General features: G+C 41.2%; 1 protein-coding gene across 4 annotated transcripts in view; it reads left to right on the top strand.

Moving 5' to 3' along the window:
- The window catches only part of MDGA2 (MAM domain containing glycosylphosphatidylinositol anchor 2), a 633,934-nt gene that overhangs the window by 332,384 nt on the left and 287,135 nt on the right, over nt 1–14,415 (top strand). For 3 of the 4 annotated variants that reach the window (XM_045015355.1, XM_045015354.1, XM_045015356.1), the window contains exons 4-5: nt 4,559–4,767; nt 9,769–9,901. In XM_045015355.1, the coding sequence (XP_044871290.1) occupies nt 4,559–4,767; nt 9,769–9,901 (342 nt within the window). The remainder of the gene's footprint in view (nt 1–4,558; nt 4,768–9,768; nt 9,902–14,415) is intronic. The other variant, XM_045015357.1, reaches the window with a different exon arrangement.

Below are 14,415 nucleotides of genomic sequence, written 5' to 3'. Positions count from 1 at the left end.
TTCAGGCTTTCTGGAGGGAATATTTCCCATACAGTATTTAGCATGTGTGCACCATCTGGGTTTTCACTGTCATTTGGTTCAATTCAAAGTTTAAAGATTGAAAAATTGGACCTAATGGGCAGCATCAATCTCTGTGGAAAACATAATTCGAATTATTTTGGGGGATTAATAGACTTTTTAACTTAAAACATCACCCCATGACTTCAGATCCATTTTATAACTGATTAATCACCTTACTCTTCATAATTCTATAATAAAAATGCAAGTCTTATTGCAAAGCAAAGGGAGGAAAATACACCTTGTGCTGAATCTGTTTCTATTGTGCTAGGACCCCCCAGAGATTTCCTTCTGCATTTCCCCTTTGCTAGTTAATTGCCTTGTAAGAACTAAAGTCAATAGCTTCAAGCCCAGACTGTTGATCGGCTTGCTCCTTCAAGTGCTGTTGGAGAGAAAAAAATGCACACATACAGTTTTAACCAATTACAAAAAGAAGTCCATTTGGGATTTTGAATACAGATGGGTGGTGATTCAGCTATGCATTGAAATCAGAACTTCAAGAGAGCCTACTGCAGTACAGGAATGCCATTTTGATCAGATAGCTTTAAAATGGCCTTCTTGAGTGAAACTAATTTGGCAGTTGCCATTCCTGGGTAGTTACAGCCTGTAGCAAATGCCTGGTAGCGCTACAAAATATGTTTTTTGTAACTTTTTATATTGCCTGAGCAAAATGCCTACTTACATAATAATCCAAGAGGACATTTCTCTGACCCGGCACACTAATGGAACATGTAGCTGAATGCTCAGTGAAAGCTCCTAACTACTGAGCAGAATAACGCAGCATTATTTTGTCTTTTCTATTCGTGCTGCTTCTGTTGCTCTTATGCAGCTGGAGAGATTTTCTACTGCCCATGACTCAATCAGTCATTTTCTTCCCTGAGAATTTTCCATTAAGTGGACATAATGAAAATGCTGTGGCAGGGACCTTGCCCTCTGTTGCAGTCCTGAGCTTTGACTTCTTCGAGATTCAGATGATAATTATTTTAAACCCAGTGGAGATAAAGGCCCAATGGTGCTAGGCAGGTACAAACACACACTAAAAGAGAGCGCCTGCCCCAAAGAGTTGACAATCCTACTAGACGAGAGATGAAGCAAGTGTTATCATCACTGCCGTTTTACAAATAGATATCAGAGGTACGCTGAGGTTAAGTAACTTGCCCAAGTTCATATTGGAAGTCTGTGGCAGAGCTCAGAATTGAATCCACAGTACCTTAACCACAAGGTCATCTTTCCTCAAAAGAGTAAATGAGAAGAAGTTCCGTGAGAGGACAGGTTTCAAATTTCCACTCTGTCATTACTATGTATTGTGTTAACGGTTTTGTTGATCAACAAAGACTATGGAGAGCCACTACTGTGTGCTGCGTTCTGCATTTCGCTGGGGCTGTGGGCAACCAGGTGTTTTGGCCTTGAAGTTTAAGCAAACTATTTTCCGAATTTTATTTGCCATTGAATGAATGGAGGACATAACATTTCTGCACTCTCCTTCCTCTGCAAATGTTACTCTATTATAAAATAACCTTTAAAAGAAAAACAACATCTCATTATAAAATACCATCCTAATTTGAAACAACTGTTTCATAATTTGTTTCTGTGATACTACATCCAATATTTTTCAGGGTAGAACTAAGGTAGCATTTATTTAAAATCCATGCACTCTTACCAAGAATTATTGTATGTATTACTTGGATAGATGTATGGAACATGTGTTTCGTATTAATCGAGATGTTTTCTGCAATGTGCACGCAGCCACTGGTCTTACTATTCAAATCAAGATGTACACCTTTAAAGAGCAGCTTACATATTTAAGGCAGCTGTCTATTTTTTAGCACTGATTGGCCCCAATCCTGCAAACATGCAATGGAGCAACTGTGTTCTCCTGGACCTGATTCAGCAACGTACTGGAGTATATGCCTAACTTCAGGCATGTGAGTATACTCCCACTGACTCCAATAGGACAAGGAACATGCTGAAAGTTAGACGTGTGTTTTAGCACCATGTTGAATCAGGGCCTGGAGTTGTTCCAACTGATTCAGTGGGATTTCTCACATTTGCAAAGTTACTCAGGTGCATAAGTCTTTGCAGGACGGGGGTTGTAATTTGTGGATGAGTGGGTAAAATCAGAATTAACTGAAGAAATCCTGCATATCCTAGAATTTAGTGTGTGTGTTTCATGGGCTTCTACACCTTTTTCTAACAAATAAAATGTGTGCCAAATTAACACAAGCAGTCACTGTGTGCATGCAGACTGAGTGTGGATAAGCAGGCACTGTTTGGTATGCAGTCACCCCATATGAGTGTGCAGCTACAGTGAATGTACATGCAGATTGGGAGCATACCTAGGTTTACCTATCTACACCTAGCCTTTTGGAAACCTAAGTGCTTAATTTGGAGAAGCAACCTCCTACTGGTTGTTAGAAGTTTTAGTAGCTAGATGTCTATCTGCCACTAATTGTGAGTGGAACATTGCAGGCTGAGTTATTTGCGGGTGAAAAATTGTGCAACATAAGTTAGTAAAGGTGGCTGGGAGGGGGGTATTTGTATGTTTTTCTTCAATTTAGCCATTATTTTTTAGATAATTTACCAAGATATGACAGTAAAACAACACCACATACAAAGGAATTGTCTCCCCCTTTGATAGGAGATAGCCAAGTGTCGGAAGCTTATTGGTATCCTTGTTTATGCAGGGTTTTCCCACTACACAATTTAACCCTAAATTTCTTTATTAAAATCTAAAGACCACTGGTATTTGTACAATTGCTGTAAATGTCGCTAAAAGCCTACATCCATATCATAACACACATTCATTTGATCAGAAGAATCAGAAAAGAATCAAACCCAGGAACAACACTTTCATCCTGGTTTGCTCCAGTATGATCAGATAAGATCTGAGAAATACCCCTGGTTTTTGTATACAGTGCAACAAACAATTGATGGCATATTGATTGTCACTGTCTGTGCTAAACCCGGGTTTTGGCCAGTTTTGCTGATTCAACATGCAACTATGCCAAGTTACTCGATTTACAGGTCATGCTCCAAGGGCTAACTTTCCTTTCTCATGTTTAGAGGCAGTGGGGTATTTGTGAAGTGTGGACTCGGAATGGGAACAAACTCTGGTGTGGGCTCCAGGGATGCTTAAATTGATACTGCAGGAGCAGGAAGTCTATATTTTAGTTATCAGAGGGGTAGCCACATTAGTCTGTAGCCACAAAAAGAGCGATGAGTCTGGTGGCACCTTAAAGACTAACAGATTTATTTGGGCATAAGCTTTTGTGGGTAAAATACCCACTTCTTCAGATGCATGGAGTGAAAATTACAGATACAGGCATAAATATACTGACACATGGAGAGAAGGGAGTTACCTTACAAGTGGAGAACCAGTGCTGACAGGGCCAATTCAGTCAGGGTGGATGTGGTCCACTCCCAATAATTGATGAGCAGGTGTCAATTCCAGGAGAGGGAAAGTTGCTTTTGTAGTGAGCCAGCCACTCCCAGTCCCTATTCAAGCCTAAATTAATGGTGTTACATTTGCAAATGAATTTTAGTTCTGCATTTTCTCGTTGCAGTCTGTTTCTGAAGTTTTTTGTTCAAGTATGGCTACTTTTAAATCTGTTATTGAATGTCCAGGGAGATTGAAGTGTTCTCCTACTGGCTTTTGTATGTTACTGTTCCTGATGTCAGATTTGTGTCCATTTATTCAATGTACATGGCAGAGAGGCATTGCTGGCACATGATGGCATATATCACATTAGTAGACGTGCAGGTGAATGAGCCCTGATGGTGTGGCTGGTGTGGTTGGGTCCTCTGATGGTGTCGCTAGAGTAGATATGGGGACAGAGTAGGCAATGGGAGAGTCAAGGGCAATTGAGAGTCAAGGGTGTCCAAAGCCTGGGATGGATCTTTTTGTTTGTAGCTTAATACAGATCTAACTAGCTAAAGAGACGTCTGCCTTAAAAATGTGCTATTTTATTACTTTAAAGAAGCACAGATACACTCACATTATCCGATAAGAGGCAAAGATAAAACATTCTCGCCAAATACCATCAAACTTCTCTTACGATGCAAATGAAAACAGCTTGACTAATTATTTCCAGGGTTTGATCAACAGTGTTTTATCTAAGTGAGATTAAGAAAGAAAAAGAAATGAAACTGTTTAAATGAAACATTCGTTCACGCTTAACACCATGAAAGGTTCTGAAGTCATTTCTCTTGTGGTAACAGCTAGGAGCCCCAGTGGTGGGAAGGGACCCCATTATGCCCGGTGCTGTACAAATGCAAAACAGAAAGACGATCCGAATAACTGACAATCTAAGAGTATATACCTCGGGTAGTAACTGTTCTCAGAACAGATCCCAAACATTCTCATACTTGCCTGTTGTTTTTCAAGAAGATGTGCAGTCTTGGTTGCTTACTTGTGTGTAGGAGGCACCTTAGGATCTATGTAAGCCCTGATTTTGTTACCTGAGTTGTGTGTTTTTGTGCTTTTTTTTTTATGCATTTCCAGATTTAGATGACCCGATAGTGACAGTTCACCAGAGCATCGGGGAAGCAAAAGAACAGTTTTACTATGAGAGAACAGTGTTTCTCAGGTGCGTTGCTAACTCCAACCCACCAGTACGGTACAGCTGGAGGCGTGGCCAAGAGGTATTACTGCAAGGGTCAGATAAAGGAGTTGAAATCTACGAACCCTTCTTTACCCAGGTAGGAATCAAGGTACAGTATTTTTCTTTTCCTCATAATATTTTCACCCTTACGTACACAGTATATTGACCCTTTAAAGAACAGTTCCCTTCTTTCTATTTCAGGCTTCACATCTGTTGTTTCTCCCCCACCAAAGCTGATCAAGTAGCTATACTGCATGTTTTAGGGGGGTTCACCAACATGGTTCATTTCTGAAGGAGCTAGAAACTCACTCTTAGCTAATTCCGGTGGGAGTTGGGAGCCTCCTCTCTTGCCTTTCCTCCCCTTTGTGGGTCCTAGCTTCAAACTGTGTTTTGCAGGGGGGTGGAAATTTCAAAAGTGCCTATAGGGCAAGATTGCATGTGCTGTGTGTGTGTGTGTGTGTGCTGTGTAATGATGACATGCCTAGGAGTTACTGAGTGCCTTTATTTTTGTAAGCATCATTTAACATAGAGAAAAAAACGCCTTCTATTTTGAGATTGTTGGGCTACCCTCTAAAAAGCAATTTAAGTCAAAAGATAAGAACAGGTGGCAAGATCTGCTGCAGGTGCAAACTGAAGTAGCTCCCTTGAAGTCATTGAAGTGCACAAATTAAAGATTTGCCCCTCATCATACTGTTATTTCCTACCTATGCTCCAAATAATTAATGCACCGTGTCTCTGTATAGAAAGTTACAGGCGGAAAAGCCTTTCAAGGAACAACTCTCTTACTTATATCTGGACTCTCGCCCCTTTGAACTTAATTTTTGGGTCCAGATTTTGGAATGAAACCATTTTCGTTAAAACACTGACTGGAAAAATAGAGAGAGGTGCTGTTACTCTGAAGTGTTCCTACTAATAAACTCTGGCAACTCAGGTGTATTGGCCACCAAAACTGCCGATCAGATCACATTTTTTAACACATTTGTATTTCTGAAGACTGTAAATCAGCCCCAATATGAAAGTGAGGGAGAAGGAGATCCAGTCTACTGAAAACGTGTGTGTGTGTGTGTGTGTGTGTGTGTAAAAGAGAGAGAGAGAGAGAGAGTTTTGAAAATCTGAAAAAAACACTGAGGAAAGAAACAAACAGCTGCCCATTCAGTCAGAGTTAGAGCAGAACAATTCTGACTAATTCTGAGCTATTGACTTGAGAGCACCGTAATTTTTGCTGTGTATTACACTTTGTGTTGCTAACATAGCTTGCAATACTACAGAGAAATGTGTAGACTGGACCCTTGCAAAGATGAGAAATAGACTGGTAGAGTACCTTTCCTGGACTTCTGAATGCAATGAGATTATTCTTAATTTATAATCTATGGACCCAGTTTAGCTACTCTGTGGACTGTTTTCTAGCGAACACCAAGGTGTGGATTGGAGGGTTTTGAATGGCTTCCTCTGAGATGGGATTTCTTGACTAATGACACCTCAACATGGCAATGTTTACTATTATCTCTTTAGTTAGATATGTTCTTATTAGTCTAGAAAGCGTCACATTAAATTAGATTCCTTTTTTAAATAAAACATGGTTCCTAGGTTATTAGGAACACTCTTGGTAAAACCTGTGTGTGTATTAAATTAGTAAATAAATCAGATTGTCATGTTGATTGTCAAAAGCTTATCCATAACCTTTCTACATTTATTGGTGCTCAGGTTGAATTAGCACATCTATCTGTGTGCATATGAGATTTGATATACAAGGGGACAAAATGTAATTAAAAGTTCAACTCATACATGTTTACTGCATATAACTGCATAACTGGTTCTGCTGCTGATACAGTAGCAAACAGTGAGAGCTGATGTGAAGAGGGAGGAGAGATTTGACTTTAGAACATTAGAGGATTTGAATTTGCGATGGCATTTTCTTTGTGATAGCTTTGAAGCTGGATTATCAGTCCAAATCAAATGAAGTTTAAGGAAAACAAATAGTGAAATATTTTCACTTTTCTCTCGTATTGTTGCCAAAGAGAGGAGGAGTGAAGGAAGCAGCATATTTTATCCGTATCTCCATTTTATGCCTGTTTCCACTAACCTTCCTATTTTATTAAATAAAAGAAGGTAAAACATAAACCACATTATTGCCTTACCTGCATTTTAGGAATCCTGCCACTCAAATTTAGCTCTAGATTTTTAAAACCAGAATTCCTGCAATTCAGTTGTTAACAAGGATTACTTAGTCTAGCAACTGTGTGTGTGTTGGGGGGTGGGAACCCAATCATTCATACATGTACTCATGTATAAAGCAGTTCAGATGGTGATTTTTTTAAAGCTGCAAACTTGCTGCACAATTTTTTCCGTATGGATTTTCATCATCATCATCATCATCATTAGATATTGTAATTGCACAGTTCAATTATAAGATTACATTTGCTGTATTTACACTAATTCTGTAATTAGACATAATTACAGTAATTACACAAATCAGCTAAAATTACTTTTAACAAATCATAGAAATTGACATAACATAAACCACATTACAATTGTGAGATTAGTCCACAACATCAAAGAGTTAACAGCTGAGGCTTAAACTTGCAAGACTCACTAACTCACAGTATCTATGGGCCTGATCCACAATCCATTGACTTCTACAGTCATCTTCATGTCAACTTAAATGAGCTTTAAATTGGCCCCTATGTCCCCCAGAGATACCTGAGCACATTGTAAGGTATGAAATCCTGCATTCCCGTCTCATGCAGAACTACGTTGGTCTCTGAATTTGACCAAAGAGATTTAATAACTCTGTTAACTTCCATCTCCACCACTGTTTGCTGGTCACCCATATTGATCCTTCTTTGAAAAGGGGTACAGATTTCCCTTTGTATTACTGTGTGCATTGAACAGTCTAGTTTGAACCCCTGTTCCTGCAAACACTTATGCAACATCTGCTTAACTTTCACATTTAACTTCACTGAGGCTACTCACATGATTGTAGTAAAGCATGCTACGTTATGTTTGCAGGACTCGGACTGAAGGTTGCATTTAAGACTACCTCTTTCCTGAATGAGGCATGTGCACCATTTATTTCCTTTTCATCTCTTTTTGCTTATTCATAACATGCAGTATTTTTGAATGCAGCCCATATAGCCATCCAAATCCTTCCTATTTAACCCTGTGCACTTGATGTTTGTGCAACAATTTTGTCTCAATAAGACTATACACCAGACAGTAATATTATTAACAACTGAGTGGAAATGTTGTAATAAAGAGTTTTTCAGTTTGTAGGCCTCTTCATGCCTGCTTTATTCAGAGCTTCAGTTTGCTTTAAAAGTGGGAGTTTTGCCTGAGTAAGTCAAAGAGGATTTGTCTTTCATATCCTTTTATTTTAAGAACTGATGCCGTAATGGTCAGATCAATGGTCCATCTATTCCAGTAGACTGTCTCTGACAGTGGCCAGTACCAGAGGGAGAAGATACAAAACAGGGCTATTTTGGAGAGATCCTGCCTGTCTTCCCCTCCCAGCTTCTGGCAGTCAGAAGTTCAGAGTTGCCCTGAGCATGGGGTTGCATCCCTGATCATCTTGGCTAATAGCCATTGATGGATCTCTCCTCCATGAATGTACCTCATTCTTTTCTGAATCCAGTTGTACTTTTGGCCATTGCAGCATCCCATGGCAATGAGTTCCACTGGTTAGTTGTGCATTGTGTGACAAAGTACTTCCTCTTGTTTGTATTAAACATGCCATCTATTAATTTCATTGGGTGACCCCTCATTTTTTTCCACACTTATTCATAATTTGATAGACCTCTATCATACCCCCCTTAATCATCTGTTTTTCTAAGCTGAAGAGCCCTACTCCAAGTCATTCCTTACCCCTGACCATCTTTGCTGCCCTTCTGTGAACCTTTTCAAGTTCCGCTCTATTCTTTCTGAGATGGAGCAAACAGGACTGGACACGGGGAGGTGTGGGCACACCGTGGATTTATATAGAGGCAATATGATCCATTCTGTCTTATTTTCTATCCCTTTCCTAATAGTTCCTAACACCGTTAGCTTTTCTGACTGCTGCTGTGCATTGAGCGGAGGTTTTCAGTGAACTATCCACGACTGCTCAAAAGTCTCTTTCTTTCCCTGATATCAACTCAGATTAGATATTTGCTGAACGTGGGGAGTCTTGAGCTTGAAAAAATATGTTTGTTTCTATGCTGGCACTAATTGCATGTGCACGTTTTAATACAACTTTATTGTATTTAATTTCTGTTTCTGTGGCGCACTGTTAACTGACAATGATTTACCATAAAAATGTTACCGTTGTAACTGTTTTTCCCCAATCTGCCATGCTTCACATTTCTGTTCTTTATCCCCATGATGTCTTTATTTTGTATTTGATCTAAAATTGAGTATTTGCATTTAGCAATGCTTCTTGAAGACATCTGGTATCACTTTGTCAGGGAAACATAAACACCTGTGTCTTTTCTATCAATGATATAAGATTTTGTATATTTTTTTTTCATTAAGTGTTGTTTTCTCAAATGTTTCTGTTGGCAGGTTCTCTGTTATGCCCAATTCTTATAGTATTTTATATGAAAATTTCCTGCCTGGATGCTATAATTTTCTCTAGATCCTGTCGAAAAGAGCTCTGTTATTAAATACTCTGTTCAGATCTTTGCACCATAATTTGCATAACTGCTGTCTAAAAATAAAATCTCTAGGAAGCCGGCTTTCAAAAGAAAGCAACAGGAACCCGTTTACAGTAGCTTATGATTTTTCATTATACAGGTTTTAGCTCAGGATGCATTACCTGAAATGATACCCAGTCAGCAATTGTGACTTCAAAGCTGCTGCCAAAACAAGATTTTTCTTTCATTTGTTTAAGTGTATGTGGGGGAGTTAACCTTTTAGGTCATGCCTGTAAGCGTTTTTTACAGAGCGCTTTTCGCATGCAGCTGGGTTGGTTAAAATCAACTTTTCTTTCTGGACAGTTCCAACTTGTCACCTGCTTCTAATTAGCCATCCCAATACAATATTCTTGTGGCCCCGGCAGTCTGTCTCAGAAAGTTATGATAATCCGCCTGTCCCTGTGGCTTAATCTCGTCCTAATTTACCTTTCTACTGTGTGCAGGGGGAAACAAAGATATTGAAACTAAAGAATCTTCGGCCTCAGGACTATGCTAATTACAGCTGCATTGCTTCAGTGAGGAGTGTGTGCAACATCCCTGACAAGATGGTGTCTTTCAGACTCTCCAATAAAACAGGTATTGTGTGAAACTATCTACTGTCCCAGCGGATCTGGTACTTGTACAGTGTCTTCCAAATGTACAGACTGCACAGGATTATGCTATAATTTACAATATGTGCCAGTGCACAAACCCACATAAGAACGGCCGTACCAGGTCAGACCAAAGGCCCATCTAGCCCAGTATCTGTCTACCGACAGTGGCCAATGCCAGGTGCCCCAGAGGGAGTGAACCTAACAGGCAATGATCAAGTGATCTCTCTCTTGCTATCCATCTCCACCCTCTGACAGACAGAGGCTAGGGACACCATTCTTACCCATCCTGGCTAATAGCCATTTATGGACTTAGCCACCATGAATTTATCCAGTTCCCTTTTAAACATTGTTATAGTCCTAAAGCTAAGCTATGATCTATCTAGAAGTGATGGGCAGAAGCAACAACATTCAGATATTCATCGAAAATGCCCTGCGGTTGGAATGTGTTTGGATCAGGGATTTTGATTTATCTCCTTACATGACAGGGGACAGCTGTGGAATTTGTATCAGGATCTGCATTTAGGGGATTTCTCTATTATCTAGTTTGATAAATATGCATACAAAAGTGTTGCATGTAGTGTCCTCAAAGAATACAAATAATAGCCACATTTTATATAAAAGTATCCTTAATATATTGTTTAGAAGGGATAATAAATGATTAAGAGATGTAAGTGTGTTACAGACATGTGCTATAAACACAACCGGAGAAGGTGCTGTAGATGGTAATAAGCAATATATTGATCTGTTGAACTCTATTACAGTCAATTAATCATTTATTAAAATAACTACTAATAATTTTAAACCTGTATAAACTATTTATAAATTTACCCTTAATCTAAAGTCTAAAAGAAATAGCTGTGGGCCAGGATGAATGGTACCTTACTCTGTGAAAAGTCCACTGGCGTCAGTGCGACTATTTGTAGAGCTGGATGTTATTCAGCAAGAGTGAGAGGATCACAGTCGAGCCCTATAAAAAGATCTTGTGTGGAAGATTTCATAAGAACCCTCTGGATGCTCTGTAGAGCTAGTCAGGAAGTTTCCATCAGAATGTTTTGGCAAAAGAAAATCCTTTTTTTCTTCAAAATTGATTTTTTTAAAAGAAAAACAATGAATTTTGCCAGTGTTTTGATTTTCTGTTGGGAACAGAATATTTAATTTCAGATTGGGTTAACCTCAATCAAAATATTTTGATTTGTCAAATTGAAACATTTTGTGTTGGGTCAGTTAGTTATCAATCGGTGTCTCCTGAGTTGCCACATGGGAATTACAGTTCATGTGCCTCATGTCCCGGTTGTCCTCTATGCTTGGGCCTCCTGTCTGGACTACATCTCCCATGATGCATCACAGTCTCCCCTCTGGTTGAACTGGCATGACGCATCTTGGGAGGTACAGTCTAGTCAAAATAAATTTCAAAATATCAAACTTTCCCACAGGACAACCTTTTCGAATTTTTGACTAGCTTTCGTGCTTTGTATCAATGTTGATTAGATAATTTGCAAGAAATGTTTTGTGAACTGGAAGCCAAACAGCAAAAACCTTGTGTTAGCTCTGTTCAAAGTCAAGTGTAGATAATTAATAACTTCAAGTAGATGTTTTCTCGAGAATTGTTGGTTAGCAAGTGTCAAAACATGTTGAAGATTGCAAGTTAGATTAAGTGAGGTTATGCTTTAATAATATATGCTGCAAGGGCACTGAAAACAGATAATGAATGAATGAAGCTGCCGGTTGAAGATTTAATAAGAGTTCTGCATCTAGGTTGAACTATTCATGGTATTTACATTTGCACATTTTCCCATTTTTCTATAGTCACGGCTCGATTCCAAAGTGTGACCAGCTTATTTGTATATCTCTGATGGTTGCGAAAGTAGGTATAATGTCAAAGACCGAGGGTCTGATTCTGCTCAGGTGTAAATCTGGAGTAACTCCATTGACATCTAAGGAGACACGCTCATGTAAACCCTGTGTGAGTGGGAGCAGAATCAGGCCTGGAGATGGTAGTCAGCAACTATATAATCCAATGATCAATATGTACTTTGATTCCCCGTTGCTATGCCTGGTCCATAGGTTACATCCCCAGCTTCATACAGAGCTTGGCTCTTTAGTTTAAACTATAGACACACTCCTGCTTTCTGCTCTAGCGGTCTCGAGTTTAGTCCCCAGTGTGGTGGCCAAGATTGTGGTTGTTGCCTCTTCACCAGGTGAGACCAGCAGAATCCTGCTCTGAGTTCTCAGAGATGCTATTTAAATGACTGTTGCTGTAGTATATTTTAGCACTGTTAGAGAAAGTCCCCTCTGTGAGCTTGTTAAAATGGGTCCATTAGTGGGGGCACACACCTCGTTCGGAAGTATCGAGGTTACCATCAGAGACGGGATTAGAATAACTAGTTAGTGGTTTATTAAGAACTATGAAAGATGTGACAACTGGGCCAAAACTTGCTTTCATTTACACTGATGTAACTCCCTGCAAGTTAGTGGAGTTTCTCTGGATTTATACTGGTGTAACAGAGCAGAATCTGGTGTACTCTGTGTCCATTTGATTCAGTTTCTGCATGCACATTTGTTCCACCTTTCTGTACTTTTATTGGTCTATAGCGTGGAGCTATTTAAATAGGAGTAACCAAAGAAGAGAAACAGTCAGAAGGGGCTATAAAGTGACAAGGAAATGTAGCAATTCTGATGCATGAAAGTGGTGGCAAGCAAAAGTCAGCTCAGCCTGGGTGTTTAGCATCACAGATAATGTCACTAGTCTCCATCAATCTACTCTGCAACCAAAACTGGAGGAGAAAGTTGTTGCCAAAGATCCCATTGCTGTTACTGATTAGAGAGAGGGCTGGGTATAGCAAAGACCATTTGTGGCAGTGTGATGGGGGCTCAGAGGGCTGGGCAGCCTAGTGGTTAGCGTGCCTGACTTCTGCACCTTCCCCCTCTCCCCGATTGGGTTGCCTGTTCTTGATCATAAGCCAGGAATCTCCAGCTTTCCACCCACATCCAGGCCTTGTCTCTTAAGAAGGTGTGATAGGGAGACTCGGGTCCTCTTCCTCCACTGGGTCCCGGCCCAGGGACCTGTGGGAAGCAACACCGGCAGGGTCTTCCCTGCAGCAAGTCCCAGTTCGCTTCCCTGGGATACTTCCTACCCATAGGTCCCTTCAGTTTGGGGTATGTCTGCCATAGTCCAACCATTCGCTCAGCAAACAGAGTCCAAATGAGCAGGGCGCTGCAGGTCCTCAAAAGGGAGGGTGATTGGAGAAGGCCCTGCCTGGGAGCCTTACTCACTCTGTGGTCCCCTCCCATGCTCAGCCTTCTGCCTGGCTTCCTGGGGAAGGGTTCTGCTCTCCTGCAGCTGCTCTACCATCTTTGCCTGGTAGCTCAGTGGTTTGAGCATTGGCCTGCTTAAACCCAGGGTTGTGAATTCAATCCCTGCGGAGGCCACTTAGGGGTTTGGGGCAAAAATTGGTCCTGCTAGTGAAGGCAGGGGGCTGGACTCGATGACCTTGCGAGGTCCCTTCCAGTTCTAGGAGATTGGTATATCTCCTATTATTACCTTTTCTAAGCTCCCTTCTAACTCGCTCCTCCAGTAGGAGCATGCTTGGCAGGGCCGGCTCCAGGGTATTTGCTGCCCCAAGCAGCAGGAAAAAAAAAAACGAACAAAAAAAAAGTCACGATCAGCTCTACTGCCGCTGCTCCAGTCTTCGGTGGCAATTCGGCAGCTGGTTCTTCACCCTGACAGGGAGTGAGGGACCCACCGCCGAATTGCCGCTGAAGAGCTGGACCTGCCACCCCTCTCACCTGCTTGCTGGGCTGGTGCCTGGAGCCGGCCCTGCCCGGAGGGGTGGGGCTATCTGGGCCCAGTGTTCTCTCTTAACCACTTTGGGTCCTTCACAGCTATTTCTCCTGCCACTGGTTCCTTCGGTCCTCCAAATTATTGTGCACACCTCTAGTTTCTTTCCCCAGCTCTGTGAACGCTGGCACCTTCCACCCACAGAATTTGGTCCAATAAACTTTGGTCCTCGCCCACCTTGTCTGTCTCATATCCTGGAACCAGCACGGCTACCGCAACACTGCAATGACTGTACAATGGACATGCAACAGTTGTGTTATGTTTTGGTTGTGTAGAATAGCACCTAGGCCTGAAAGGAACCAGCCAAGCTCAGAAACCCGCTGAGCTGGGCAACGTATGACCACTACCCGCTCGACCAGGCGGCCTCTTAGAACAAAATCCTGAGCACCATTAGTGTGAGTGCCGCTCCCACCCCCTCTCCCCCGAGGCTGACAATGTAAAGACGTACTAACGCCATACGGACTAGACAGAGAGCTCTGAGAGGTGTGGGGAGGGCAGCAGTGAGGAAAAGGTGTGAGAAGGTCAGTTGGGTTTCTAGCATCATAGCGCTTGGCATGTGCTGAAAATAGGCAGTGCTGCTCTTGGCTAATGTAAGTGTGTGCAGGTAAATAGCTCTAAATCTGCTCGCCAGAGTATGGCAGCGGGGCCGGCATGCTTGA

Source organism: Mauremys mutica, chromosome 4, assembly GCF_020497125.1.
Source record: "Mauremys mutica isolate MM-2020 ecotype Southern chromosome 4, ASM2049712v1, whole genome shotgun sequence".
Taxonomy (NCBI): domain Eukaryota; kingdom Metazoa; phylum Chordata; order Testudines; family Geoemydidae; genus Mauremys; species Mauremys mutica.
This window is presented reverse-complemented; position numbering and strand designations above follow the sequence as displayed.